Source organism: Neofelis nebulosa, chromosome 1 (assembly GCF_028018385.1).
Source record: "Neofelis nebulosa isolate mNeoNeb1 chromosome 1, mNeoNeb1.pri, whole genome shotgun sequence".
Lineage (NCBI taxonomy): Eukaryota > Metazoa > Chordata > Mammalia > Carnivora > Felidae > Neofelis > Neofelis nebulosa.
In genome coordinates this window covers 54,724,287-54,739,695 of record NC_080782.1, presented here as the reverse complement: position 1 = coordinate 54,739,695, position 15,409 = coordinate 54,724,287, and the positions used below count along the sequence as shown (strand labels likewise).

Sequence of the window (15,409 nt, the reverse complement as noted above, 5' to 3'; positions counted from 1 at the left end):
GACACAGACCAGATCCTGCATGTTCCTGGCAGGCAGCATGCCAAAACCCTTGAAGCAAAAGCCTAAAGGATTAAAACAGTCCAAAGTTCAGCCCTTTCCTTCTACAGATACCACATCCACACCTTCAGTACATCCTAGCCTGGCACTCCCTCAGAAATGTAATCCATTCATTTCACAGCTGATTTCTGAAAGGTCTGAACACTCTTCCCTAGATATACTTCTCTTTGGGGAGATCTGGGGCTGGGATGATGATGATGATGATGATGATGATGATGATTTTTGGCAACAGTACGGAAAGGTGATGTCACTGGCCTCTCACTCATGTAGTCCTTGATAGAATCCACTGTTAGAGTCATTTATTACCTTCTGTACCTCTATCTTATTATTAAAGCTGTGCTACTTTTTCTTTAGCATAATGAAATCAGTTTGTAACTATACGCGCATAAGTGTGATTCTTTCTCCCTAGACTGAAAGCTCTGTGAAGATAGGAACTGTCTTCATACATTTCTGTAGTCTCTGGCATAGTGATTATTAAAAAAAACCTTGGTGGTTGTTTTTTGTTTTTTGTTTTTTTGAGAGAGAGAGAGAGAGAGAGCGAGCACAAGTTGGGGAGGGGCAGAGAGAGAAGGAGACAGAGAATCCAAACCAGGCTCCAAAGCTGAGCTGTCAGCACAGAGCCCAACACAGGGCTTGAAGTCACAAACCATGAGATCATGACCTGAGCTGAAGGTGGATGCTTAACCAACTGAGCCACCCAGGCGCCCCAACCTTGGTAGTTGTTACATGACTGGTCAATAAGGATCAGTTACCATCTGCACACTCACCATTCCCAGATGTGTATGTGTTGTCCAGAGCCTTCTCCTGAGGACCTGTATATACAAGATTCTACCTGATATCTCCACCTCAAACTCAGTATGTTCCAAACCAAATGTGTTTACTTCACTTGGCAAATGGGCTCTTTCACCCAAGTTCTTTATCTCAGGGAATACCAAGGTCACTCATCCATTGTCCAAACCAGGCTATGGGCCATCTTCTGCTTTTATTTAGACTATTATCTTTTTTTCTTCTTTAAAAAAATTTTTTTTTTTTAATGTTTATTTATTTCTGAGAGAGACAGAGAGAGAGAGACACACACACACACACAGAGAGACAGAGCATGAGCTGAGGAGGCTCCAGGCTCCTAGCTGTCAGAATCTGAAGCAGGCTCCAGGCTCCTAGCTGTCAGCTCAGAGCCTGATGTGGGGATTGAATCCATGAACCATGAGATCATGACCTGAGCCGAAGTGGGACACTTAACCGATGAGCCACCCAGGCACCCCTTTTTCTTCTTTTCCTAAAGCAAATAGACAGAATGTAACACATACTAGGTACCAGTAAATATTACTGGATAAATGATCTGACTTCTGGTCTATTCTCATAGAATTAATTTTCCACGCAGCAGAGTGACATTCAAAAACATATCTGATGCCCTTTAATAGCTCACCATTGTCCATAGGTTAAAGTTCAATGTGGGGCTTGAACTCATGACCCTGAGATCAAGAGTCGGATGCTTTACTGATTGAGATAACTAGGCACCCCAAAGATCAAATTTCTTGTGTTTTCTCCTTGTGATTTGCGCAGTCAGATCTACTTATCCTTGCAGTTTAACTTCTTGCCATTTTTCTACTGGTGATATTGAATGTTGTTTCTCAAATGTGCCAAACTCTTGTACTTTCCCATTTGATGTTACATTTCCAGTGAATCCTCGTATCTATGATCCTTCTTTATCTGACTCACCCCTACCCATTTCTTCAGGTCCTGGGTCGTGCTTACCTCCTGACCTGACTTGGATGGGCTTACAGACTCCACTAGGTTACTAAGTACTTTGCGAAGTAAGATCTTAGTTAACCCCTTAGCTCATCAGGGACTGTATTGCCTTTTGCTACCAAACAATTTTACAGGGAATATTCTTATACTGAAGGCTTTGTATAGATATCTGAAAGACAAAGTCCTGGGAGAAAATTTCTGGGTCAAAGAACACATGTTTTTTTTTACTTTAACAGATACTGTCCAGTTGATTTTTAGTAATGTATCTATAGTGTATCATCATAGTTTTTTTAAATCAGTTTTTAAAAAAGTTTATTTATTTTTGAGAGAGAGAGAGAGTGCATGAGTGGAGTGGGACAGAGAGGGGGAGAGAATCTCAAGCAGGCTCTCCACTGTCAGCCAGACCCCAACGTGGGGCTTGAACCATAAACCATGAGATCACGACCTGAACTGAAATCAAGAGTCAGCTGCTTAACTGACTGAGCCACCCAGGTACCCCTATCATCATATTTTTGGATCATTGTTAATCTGATATGGAAGTATCGGCATTTCATTTTACTTTACATTTCTTGGATAATAAGATTATCTTTTCAAAATTAAAGAACATTCACATTTCTTCTAGGTTCTGTCTGCATAGATCTTGCCTACTTTTGGACTTTTAGTGTTATCCTTATTCATTTATAGAACTCTCTAATCAAAAGAAATTCTGCTTTGCCTATCATATGTGTTTGTCCTTTGATTATGGAACTTTTCTTCATCCAGATTCTTTTACTTTTTATGAAATCACAGCTGTATTTTGGGGCTTCATAGTCTTTACAAAATTTCTCCATTTTGAAATTATAAAGACACTCACATTATCTTGTACTATGATTAGATTTTTAAATTTAATCTGTATTTTATTTTTGGTTTGAAAGTGAGGTGAAATATACAACTTCTTTCCTCTATATGGAAAGCCAGTCATCCTGAAACTATTTATTGAATAACCTACATTTTGAGGAAATTCCACCATCGATTATTTCTATTTTATTTAAGTAGAAATAGCTATCAGTGGCTAAGGGAGATGCTGAAGTCTGAGGTTTGAGGAAAATTAAAAATGGGAAAGAGGGGTGCCTGGTTGGCTCAGTATGCAGAGCATGTGAATTTTAGTCTCAGGGTCATTAGTTTGAGCCTCATGTTTGGTGTGGAGCCTACCTAAAAAGAAAAAAAAAAAAAGGGAAAGAAAAAGAAACACAGAATTGTTTGGTGACATCAAGAGCCTACTTAAGGTTGGAAAGCGGGACATGGTCACTATCTTTAATATTAGTGGATTTTATTTAGTACTGTTCAACAGTCTGGGTACAAAAGCATAAGATACAGACAACTGAATTTGTGCAGTGTTGAATTTTAACAGGAATGTGGAAGGAAATACACAAAAAGATAGAGTAATGGACCGTTACACCTAACATAAATAGTAATTAAACAGAAGGTGGTCTGGTAAGAATTTTAGGATCAATTATCGTCCTAATTGCTGTTATTTATTTTGCCCACAAATCTATAACTTGGGTATTTATTTTGCCCATGAATCTGTAATTTGGGTAGGGATCAGCCCAGGCCATTCATTGCTGTTCCACATCACCTGGGGCAGTTGGCTTGAAGGAAGGGAATCAACAAAAGATGGCTGGATTCCAAGATCAAGTGTCCAAGAACACCTTGGAAATACTGTATCATCTTTGATGACTGTGGTAAACAAAACAATGGTTCTTTCAATAATGTCCACATAGTAATCTCTGGAACCTATGAATATTACTTTATATGACAAAAGGAACTTTCCAGATATTATTAGAGACTTTGAGATGGGAAGATTATACTTGATCAACTCTGTGGGTCCAATATAATCAAAAGGTCCTTAGATGGAAGGAGGAAGGTCAGAGTAAGAAAGATGTGACAATTGAAGCAGGGGTTGGAGTGATGCTTTGAAGATGGAGGAAGGAGATATGGGCCAAGGAATGCAGGCAGCCACTAGAAGTTAGAAAAGACACGAAAATAGATTTGTCCCTAGAGCCTTCAGAAGGGACACAGCCCCACCAACATCTATTTTTTGGCTTCATAACACTCATTGTAGACGTCTGACCTCCAGAATTATTATATAATAAATTTGTGTTCTTTAAAGCCACTAATTTTGTGTTGTTATAGCAGTAAGGCAGGGTTTCTTTCTTTTTTTTTTTTTTTTAACGTTTATTTATTTTTGAGACAGAGAGAGACAGAGCATGAACGGGGGAGGGGCAGAGAGAGAGGGAGACACAGAATCTGAAACAGGCTCCAGGCTCTGAGCTGTCAGCACAGAGCCCGACGCGGGGCTCGAACTCACAGACCGTGAGATCATGACCTGAGCCGAAGTCAGACGCTTAACCGACCAAGCCACCCAGGCGCCCCGGTTTCTTTCTTTTTTAAAGGCCAAATAATATTCCATTGTATGTATTTCCTTTATCCATTCATCTGTCAGTGGATGTTTAGGTTGTTTCCATAGCTTGGCTAATGTGAATAATACTGCAATGGACACAGAAGTGCAAATACCTTCTTGTGATTCTCATTTCAATTCTTTTGGATAAATATTCAGAAGTGGGGTTGCTGAATCATATGGTAGTTCTATTTTAAATTTTTTGAGGAACCTCTATACTATTTTCCATAGTGGCTACACTATTTTACCTTCTCACCAACAACTGTACAATTGTTCTAATCACTGGGTTCTACTCCTGAAACCAATACTACACTGTATGTTAACTAACTTGATTTAAATAAATAAATAAACCACAAAAAACAAGGGTCCTAATGCTTCCATATCCTAATATTTACTTTTTTTTTTTTTTGATAATAACCATCCTAACAGGTGTGAAATATTGTCTCTTTGTGATGACTAGTGATTCTGAGCATCTCTTCCTATGGCTGTTGAACACTTGTATGTCTTCTTTGGAGAAATAACTATTCAAATTCTTTAGCAATTTTTACATTATATTATTATTTTGCTATCGCGTTGTAATTTCTTACACATCTTGAAAATTAACCCCTTTGATGTACAGTTTGCAAATATTTTCTTGAATTCTATAGGTTCTTTTCACTTTGTTGTTTCATTTGTCATGCAGAAAATTTAGTTGGATGTAGTCCCACTTATCCACTTTGCTTTTGTTGCCTGTGACTTTTGGTATGAGAAATCAGCGCTAAGACCAATGTCATGAAGATTTCCTATTACATTTCTTCTAGCTGTTTTATACTTTAAGGTTTTTGAGATGATTTTTATATATGGTTCGTTCTTTTGCACTTAGATATATTTCTGAAGATATTATCCTTTCTCTACTTATATTCTTGGCACTCTCAACTAGTTTCTGGATTTCTCACAAGGGGAATTTGTCTATGTATTATTGCTGAATCAGTATGTCCGTGGGGAGAAGGCAGGTCCAAGGGTTCTATTCTGCCATCTTGCTAATGTCATGTCTCAGTATGGTATGTTTTAAAATTGCTTTAATTTTCACTTATTTTTGTCTTTGTATTTGAAGTGCATTTTTTTTTATAATTTCTATATTTCTTCAGAACTGTGGCTTATAATATCATACCAACTTTGTACATCAGTTATGTTAGATGACGATTCACCATTTCTACACAATATACTACCAAGTATGATTCTGGGGACAAGATAGAGAGGGGAGAGCAGAGACAATAAATATACCTTAAATAGAAGCATTAATGTAACTTCATATAATACAAGTTGAATAATTGGGTAAATGACTTAATGTGTGATTTTATTTCATATTACAAAAATATTAACCAAGCAGCCAGTAGTCAGATGGCAAGCACTCTATAACAAATTCTGTTGAGGTTATGAGCATAGGTTTTCAGAGTGTTACTGAATCTAAGAATTGACTGCAGAGTTTGTTAAAAATGCGTATTTTCAAGCTAAACACCAGATTCTAATTTAGTAGGACTGAGATAGAGTCTAGGAATCCACAAATTGTTGACCAACTTAGTGACCCTGGTAGGAGACAAAGAGATTACTATGGAGTTAGGCATACACTTATTTCTTATTTGAACTGGAAAAATGGATGATGGGTATGATAGAATGAACCTTGTTAGACAATCAACGGAGAGGCAGGAACGGGCCAACGTGTTTTAGCCTAAAGAGGCTCAGATTAGAAAAGGCCTCCAGTATCACACCAAAAAACCTATGGATTTGAATCTTGAAACCAAATAAGGTTTCAGAGTAGGGGAATAATAATCTGAGTGATTTTTAAAGGAACGTTGATTTGCTGGAATGAGTTGTAAAGATGGAAGGCCAGTGAGGTTTAGAAGGTTTAGAATGAGGTGATAAAGGTAAGCATCAAGGGGAGGTACAGACAATAGAAAAAAAAAGTCGGAAGTCATATTGGTAAAAATGCTGAACTTCCATTTACATATGTAAGGATAGTAAGTTAATATTAAATACATTAAAAATACTCATTACAAACATAATAGTAACAGCAACAATAGCAATAACAGTAATAAAAATAGTAAGAATGAAATAATCTTTAACAGGTCTTTCAGATGTTTACTTGCATCATTCTTGAAACTCCACAGGAGCTCAACAGCAGTTTGTATTGCCTGGAAGAATTATTAAAAAGAGGTGTTAGTAATCTACGTTGAAACTAATCTGTCAGCCATTATAAACTAAAAACAGGCATTTCCACCTTCTGTAAGGCAGGTGAAGCAATATTTTGTACCATAATTATATTTTTTCATTCACCATTAAAAAAAAAGTTTATTTATTTATTTTTGAGAGAGAGAGAGAGAGAACACAAGCAGGGTGGGGCAGAGAGAGAGAGAGAGAGAGAGAGAGAGAGAGAGACAGAGACACACAGAATCCGAAGCAGGTTCCAGCCTCTGAGCTGTCAGCGCAGAGCCCAATGCAGGGCTCAAACCCATGAATGGTGAGATCATGACCTGAGCCGGAGTCTTAACGCTTAACCAACTGAGCCACCCAGATGCCCCAATATCAATTTTTTATATCAGAAACTGTCAACAAATTTTCACAGTTCATAAAAATGGACAATTTGTGATATGCTGTGAAAGCAAATTCAAAGGAAGATGACACTTATCCATTTATTCATTTCTTACCTTCTTTCAATGGGGTTTTGAGAACAAAATTTTCTTTACTTTCATGAAGAAAAGCCTTTGAAGGATCAAAGTGTTTGATACCCAGAACTTTATTCAATTCCTCCTGAAGTTTTGTTTCACTTTGTTTTTTCTTAGCAAGCTGAGAGCGGAGTTTTGACACCTCCTATGTAAGAGAAATATAGAAAACAAACAATTACTAAACCTCATGTTGGTGAAATGTGTTATCAGTGTTACTGACAAATTTCCCAAGGTGCTCATGTATCAAACCAAAAGGCAAAAAATCACTACTAGATACAGGCTTTAATACTACAAATTATAAAATGACACTGAACAGGTGTGACAAAGGGGATAATGAGACATTTCAGTCTTTTTGCCACTCTACAGATACAAAGCTATGTTTCCGATAAAAGTTCATCTCCAAATTAAATGCTGAGATGAACTTGTGGCATGATAGCAAGAGAAGCTCCAGTAACCTGCTTCCTAATGAAACTAAAAATTATTAAAAAAAAAAAAAAAAAGGCAACCATTTAAAGCCTGTAAAAATGGTTCTAAGGCAAAACAGCCAATGAAGAAACATCTATTCAACCAAATCTACAAAAATATGGTAAAAAAAAAAAAAGGTAAGGGTCTGTGGTATTTGACCCAAGTCTGCTCCCTCTCTCGCAACTCCCAGTTTAGCAAGGTGGGATAGACAGCTGCAGGCAAGAACAGGGCCCTCTGTTTCTCCAGCTCCAACTCAGAGGCTTTTCATGTTGCTGAGGCCACATCCCAAGCAAATGTGGTTGAGAGGTGAAGGATCCTTTCTTCTGTGCAACAGGGGCTCTACCTTAGGTGCTGTGTGCAGAAAATGCTGGGACCCTGATCACCTTTGCTGCCTTGGCTCATAAGGTGATGATTCCATGCCAGGAAAGGCAAGCTGAGAGAACCTGAGGGTGCTCTCCTTGCCCCTTTCCCCCACGTTTGTCAAGCACTCAGTTCCCAGGCCAGATGTCTCATTCAGAGAAAAAGCTTGTCATTTTCTCCTACTTCAGCTCCAGAACCCTGTCTCAGAGATTTTATCTGGGGGAGCAGGGGTAGAGAAGTAGACTATAAAACACATAGTTCCTAATTTCTCCCCAAAGGAACTGACTTCACTTGCAACAGCATTTGGAGAAGTTCAAGCTGGAGGGTGCTGTGAATAACAGTCAAGGTGGTGGCGCAAGGGAGCTGGGAGGTGATTCAAAATACAGGCAAAGCTGTAGGTTTACAACTGGTGAATAAGACAGCTGGGAGAAGTCCTTCTGGGGTCAGCACACAATCAATCAATGACCTTAGACATAATTCCAACAAAGGAGCCAGAATTCAACTGGATTATTTTGAAGAGCAATTTATACTCCAGGGCACTGTTAAGAGCAATAAGTTATCTAGTTTAATGTGTGATGAGGGAAATAGAGGAGACAGCTCTACCAAAATCAGTGTCATCCCAGGGTGACCGTGGGCACACTTCAGACTGAACCTCCCTGAGCAGCAGTATCAGAGGCACTACACTACTGGGGGGGTGGGGGGTGGGGGAGGAGGAACAGACTTCACTAGCACAACCCAGCCAATTACTAAACAAATCAACAAGAAAATAACAACACACCTTGAAGGAAAGGGCTGTAATCAAAGGTGCTACAACATATAATCTAAAATATCCACTTTCCAACAAAAAAGGCAGGAAAGCATGACCTATACATTGGAAAAAAGCAGGGAACAAAAACTGCAAGAGTAACCAGATACTGGATTTATTCAAAAACAGTTTCAAAGTAGCCATTATAAATATGTTCACAGAACTAAGAGAACTAAAAAAAAAAAAAAAAAAAAAAAGTGTGAATAGTCAAATTACTAGAATCAGAAATGAAAGAAGGGACATGGTGACTGACCTTACCAAAATAAAAAGGATTACAAAAAAAATACTATGAAGAGTTGTATATCCATAAGTGAGATAACTTAAATGAAACAGAGAACTTCATAGAAAGACACAAACTACTGAAACTCTCTCAAAAAGACAGTATGAATAGACTCATAAGAGACTGGATAATAAAAACTACCCACACACACAAAAAGCTCAGATCCAGATGGCTTCACTACTGAATTCTATTGCACAATGAATAATTAATATCAATTCACAAACTATTTCAAAAAATAGAAAAGACAAAATTTTTCCCAACTAATTTTATGAGGTCAGCATTGATACCAGAACCAAATAATACCAAAAATATTGTATGAAACCTGTAGACCAGTATCTGTTGGGAATATGGATGAAAAAAACCTCAGCATATATTAGCAAAAGAAATCCAGCAATACAAAGGGAATTATGCATCATGGCCAAGCAAAATTTATCAGAATGCAAGGTTAATTTAATATCCAAAAATCAGTTAATTTAAGAAATAAACAGAATGAAAGTCACATGATCATCTCAATAGACACAGAAAAGGTGTTTGACAAAATTTAATACCCTTTCATGGTAAAAACACTAAAAAAAACAGGAATAGAAGGAAATTTTCTCACCCTGATAAAGAGTATCTGTGACAAGCCTGCAACTAATAGTATACTTAACAGAGAAAGTGTGAATGCTTCCCCCACCCAAATCAGGACCAAAACAAGGATCTCCACTCACATCACTTCTATTCAACTTTGTCTGGAGGTTCCAGCCAGGGAACTTATTAGGCAAGAAAAAGTAATCAAAGGCATTCAGGTTAAAAGAGAAGTAAAACTATCCCTATTTACAAATGATCATCTATACAGAAAATCCTAAGGAAACCACTAAAAATCTATTACAACAAATAAATGAGTTCAGCAAGATTGAAAGATACAATTTCAGTATACAAAAATCAATTTTATTTCTACACACTTGCCAGGAACCATCTGAAAATGAAATTAAGAAAACAACTTCATTTACAATAACCTCAAAAAGGATAAAATACCTAGGAACAAGTTTAACAAAAGTGTAAAACTTATAATTTCAAAACTCCAAACCATTGTTGAAAGAGATTAAAGATGTAAATAATTGGAAAAACATCCCATGTTCATGGATCAGAAGATGTAACATAGTTAAGATGGCAATATGACCCAAACCTATCTACAGATTCAACATAATACCCATGTGAATCTCAGATGACTTCTTTGTAAAAATTGAATAGCTGATTCTGCAATTCATATGGAATTGCAAGGGACCCAGAATAGCCAAAACAATCTTGAAAAAGAAGAAAAGTAGGCGGATTCATGCCTCCTGGTTTTAAGGATTCCTTTCCTTTCCCCTTTGCCCTCTCTCCCTCATTTCCTTCCTTCATAGAATCCCAAGTAGGCTCTGTGACATCAGTGCAGAGCCTGACACAGGGCTTGAATCCATAGAACCTGAGTCAAAATCAAGAGTCGGATGTTTAACTGACTGAGCCACCCAGGTGTCCCTACCCTTTTTTAAGGTTATTTATTTATTTATTTATTTATGCATGTCTTCTGGTTTTAAAACTTACTACAATCCAACTGTAATTAAGACAGTGTGGAAGCACAAGGATAGCTATATAGATCAGTGGAAAACATTTGAGAGTCTAGAAATAAACCATAAATATGTGGTCAGCTGATTTTCAACAAGGGTGTGCAGATCATTCATTAGAGGAATGAATAGTCTCTTCACCAAATGGCATGAGAACAACTAGATATCCACATGCTAAAGTATAAAGTTGGACACTTACCTCTCACTGTATACAAAATCCTCAAATATATCAATGAACTAAATGTAAAAGTTAAAACTGTAAAAACCCTTAGAAGAAAACATAGGGATAAATCTTCAAGATCTGGGATTTGGCAAAAGATTGTTAGAGAATAAAGAACAAGAAACAGAGGAAAAAATAGATACATCGGACTTTGTCAAAATTTTGTGCTTCAAAAAACATCAAGAAAGTGAATGTACAGAATGAGAGAAAATATTTTCAAAGATTACATGTGATAAGGAACATATACATAATATATAAAGGACTCTCATAATTTGTTAAAAAAAAACAATAATCCAAATAAAAATAGGCAAAGGGTATAAACAGATATTTCTTCCAGGGAAGATATACAAATGGCCAATAAGGATGTAAATAGATGGTCATTATCAGTCACCAGGGAAATGCAAATTAAAACCACAATTAGGTATCTCTTCATATCCACTAGTATAGTCAGAATGAAAAAGTCACATAACAAATGTTGGTAAAGATATGGAAAAACCAGAACCTCATACTTTATAGGTGGAATGTAGAAAGATATAACTGCTGTAGAAAACAGTTCCTCAAAAGATTAAACATTAAGTTACCCAATTACCTAGAAATTTCACTTTTAAGTACAACCCAAGAGAAACCAAAACATGTCCACACAAAAACTTGTACATGAATGTTTATGGTAGTATTATTCATAACATTCTGAAGATGGAAACAAGTCAGATGTCTATCAACTGACAAATGGATAAATAAAATGTGACATATCTAAGCAATTAAATATTATTAGGTCATAAAGAAGAATGAAGTACGGACACATGCTATACTACATGGATGAACTTTGAAAACACTGTTAATCAAAACAAGCCAGCCACAAAAGACCACATATTATTTGAGCGCACAAATAGGAAATACTCAGAATAGGGAAATTTATGGACAAAAAGTAGTTTAGTAGTGGGAGGGATGAATGAGGAGATAAGGAGATGACAGTTAAAGGGTAAGGAGTTTCAGTCTGAGGTGATGCAAATATCCTAAAATTGTGCAGATGGTTGCATATTTCTGAATGTACTAAGACCTACTGAGTTGTATAAAACTCAACTTTAAATGGGTGAATTGTATGGTATGTAAATTATATCTTAATAAGGCTGTTAAAAACAACTTAAATGATTAACTGCTTTTTTAAAGTAATCTCATGACCCCAAGATTAAGAGTCATATGGGGCGCCTGGGTGGCGCAGTCGGTTAAGCGTCTGACTTCAGCCAGGTCACGATCTCGCGGTCCGTGAGTTCGAGCCCCGCGTCAGGCTCTGGGCTGATGGCTCGGAGCCTGGAGCCTGTTTCCGATTCTGTGTCTCCCTCTCTCTCTGCCCCTCCCCCGTTCATGCTCTGTCTCTCTCTGTCCCAAAAATAAATAAAAAACGTTGAAAAAAAAAGAGTCATGTGCTCTACCCACTAAGCCAGCCAGGTATCCCAAATGCTTAACTATTTTTGAATACTGCTTATCTTTATATTTATTTATACCAAGGATTTTGCTATTTTGCAAATAGAAATGGATATGTAAAGCTCTGTGAATTCTTCCAATTACACTGGTGACAGTTTTTGAAAAAAAATTTTAATGTTTATTTATGTTTTTGAGAGACACAATGTGAAGTGGGGGGGGGGGGGGGGAGGCGGGGAAGGGCAGAGAGAAAGGGAGACACAGAATCTAGAGCAGGCTCCAGGCTCTGAGCTGTCAGCACAGGCCCAACACAGGGCTGAAACCCACAAACCGTGAGATCATGACCTGAGCTGAAGTCAGACACTTAACCAACTGAGCCACCCAGATGCCCCTAGTGATTTTAAAAAATGTTTAAAAAATGTTTATTTTTGAAAGACAGTGAGAATGTATGAGAGTGGGGGAGGGCTGGAGAGAGAGAGAGAGAGAGAGAGAGAGAGAGAGAGAAAGAGAGAGAGAGAGAGGATCTGAAGGGGGCTCTGTGATGACAGCAGAGGCCCCAATATGGGGCTTGAACCCACGAACTATGAAATCATGACTTGAGCTGAAGTTAGGTGCTTAACCGAATCAGCCACCCAGGTGTCCCACTAGTGATTTCTAATATACTAATGAAGTATTTGGAAAACCTGAGAGCATAATACCCATCTGGTCAATGGTCTAAAATAAATCCATAATCAGATGGATTTTCCCCTATAAACTTAAGTTTTCCTGATATCAAAATTCTTTGTTGAACTTAAATGTTATAGTTAGAATAAAAAATACCCCACCCTGATATCTTCAGTAGGACTAAGTGTTATTTTACAAACCGATTTGAGTTGGCTATTTTCATCTTTCAGTTTCACAACATGCTTGATTTTTTGCTTTAGATTTTGATGACCCAGTAATTTAGCATAAGAATCTCTTAGTTTATTAAGCTGTTCCTGAGCTGCACCATGTTCATTCAACAAAGACTGTTTCTCTGCTTCAAAAGCATCCAGTTGTAGCTGAAAAAGAGGTTTTTTATAATTAGAAATGTTAAATTTACTTGTCTCATAGAAACTACAGAGGAAAAAAGAAAAAAGAAACTACAAGGAAATTCGAGTACAAGAACATAAAAAACAATGGACGAAAACAGATCATGCTGACATATTCTCAGGTTCTCCATAAATTCTGGCTCTTTCAAAAAAACTTTTGTGTATTTCATTTCAAAGGTCATTAAAGTAGGGAGAAACCCATGGAAAGGCCAGGAGCCAGCCTACTCTGTATATCATCTGCATCATCACGTTATAACCAATACTGCCCTCCCACTCTTTTTAAGGGTGAAGATTAGCCTTTATCCTTTTTGAAGATCAGTTTATTAATTTGAGAAACACTGAGCAAGATTGTAACAAAATAAGCATCAAAAATTTACATAGATTCATTATCAAAAATTTCTATCAGGAGAGCCTTCTAAACTATTAACGTTAAGTCTCTTATGACAAGGTAGTTCTTAGCCTATAGAAAGTGGCATAAAAAATGTCTGCAGAATAATTTTAAAAAATGTAAAGTCCCCTTTAATAGGGAGTTAAATCAGCACTGGAAATGCACAGCAAAATGATCTTTCAGTAAAATCAGGTCACTGTTGTGACTGTGACAGGGAACAAAGCGCCTAAACCAAACACAAGTTAGTGTGGTCCTGACAAACCTGGAAAGGTTTTGTTTTATTATACAGTTCTTCATAAAGGAGATGCCACTTATTCATTTCCTCAGTTAATTCTGCCACTGTGTTTTCTTTTCCAGCTTTTCTGTAAGGGAAAAAAATGAAATTAAAAAACACAGTGTGCTAGAAGAAATAACTGAGGTTATGTGGCAGTCCAGTTCTAAACCTAGATTACCTTGCTTCTTCCTCTTCCAGTTGTTTCCTAAACTCTTCACCTTGTTGCTTGAGTTGGTTCCGCAAATCAGTTATTGTTTTAAGAGAAGAGACTGTGATTTCTTTAATTTCTGCTTCTTTAAGTGCTGATTTGGTCTGCAGATCTAGAAGCATCCTTGGGTTTGAGAGAGGAGAGTCCACTAAACATTTTATAGCCATTTAGTAACTTTCCCCCCTTTCTTTTACTGAAAAAACAAATGAAAAACACAACTCAAGGAACTCTTCAAGAATTGTACCCTCTTAACTGCAAATTCTTACTTTGTAATTGAAGATCACCCAAAGCTATAATTCCCTGGATCACTTCTTAGCTGGCTTTCAACATTAAATTGTCTTAACAGTTCTAAGGCTACAAGTATGGGCAGGTTTTATTTTTCCCACATACCTTGCATATTCTTGATTTGCGCTCTCAGTTGCCAATATCTGATGTTGAACGTCCTCTGCACTTTTCTCGGCACTGGCCACTTTTTCCTGAAGTGCTGAGTTCTTCAGCTTAAGATCGTCTATTTCATTAGCTGTTAATGCTTTATAACTAAGTAAAAAGAAAATTAAAACAATATAGTGTTCTGAGGTACTAAGGAGCTTATATGGCATATGCTGTTCATTCAGAAAAAAAAAAAAAAAAACAAGTGCCTACTATGTATATGAAGTATACTTAACATGAAAATTACTCCAAAATGAACAAATTTATGATCCCTGCAAATATGGTCACAGAGGGGCGCCTGGGTGGCGCAGTCGGTTAGGCGTCCGACTTCAGCCGGGTCACGATCTCGCGGTCCGTGAGTTCGAGCCCCGCGTCAGGCTCTGGGCCGATGGCTCGGAGCCTGGAGCCTGTTTCCGATTCTGTGTCTCCCTCTCTCTCTGCCCCTCCCCCGTTCATGCTCTGTCTCTCTCTGTCCAAAAAATAAATAAAAAACGTTGAAAAAAAAAAAATTAAAAAAAAAAAAAAAAAAAAAAAAAAATATGGTCACAGAGTTATGGTCTTATGGTAAGATATGGAAATTCCTCTCCAGGTCTTGGCAAAAAAATGGGAAATAATATGTATAATTAAATTTGTGGTATATGTTATGAAGAAAACTTTAGAAAACCTTAAACTGCAAATCGGGAACATACTTTCTTTGGTGATTCAGAAAAGGCCTTTCTAGGGAATTTATAGTTAAACTGATGTGATGGACAAAGAAAAGTTATCTAAGGATTTAAGGAAAAGTATTTCAGAAGGAAAAGATGCATATGTGTTCTGAGGCAGGTAGGACACTGCATTAAGACACGAGATTGGAGTCTACCGAATAAGAGCGGCCGGCGCAGATGCTAAAGCCATGGGCCAGTAATCACCGTGGTGCACATCAGTCCTGGTGAGTGAAAAGGAGGGTTAGATTAAGAACTT

At 37.4% G+C, this 15,409-nt stretch overlaps 1 protein-coding gene and 1 long non-coding RNA gene across 2 annotated transcripts in view; one reads left to right on the top strand and one right to left on the bottom strand.

Annotated features, from left to right (window-relative positions):
* Positions 1-15,409, top strand: part of LOC131507624 (uncharacterized) — a 53,927-nt gene that overhangs the window by 12,631 nt on the left and 25,887 nt on the right. The window lies entirely within an intron of this gene.
* Positions 5,551-15,409, bottom strand: part of HMMR (hyaluronan mediated motility receptor) — a 39,738-nt gene continuing 29,879 nt past the window's right edge. Inside the window, exons 13-18 of the mRNA XM_058722589.1 lie at positions 14,411-14,557; positions 13,991-14,143; positions 13,801-13,900; positions 12,944-13,120; positions 6,928-7,090; positions 5,551-6,414 (exon numbers count right to left, since the gene is read on the bottom strand). Of these exons, the coding sequence (XP_058578572.1) occupies positions 6,395-6,414; positions 6,928-7,090; positions 12,944-13,120; positions 13,801-13,900; positions 13,991-14,143; positions 14,411-14,557 (760 nt within the window). The 3' untranslated portion in view covers positions 5,551-6,394. The remainder of the gene's footprint in view (positions 6,415-6,927; positions 7,091-12,943; positions 13,121-13,800; positions 13,901-13,990; positions 14,144-14,410; positions 14,558-15,409) is intronic.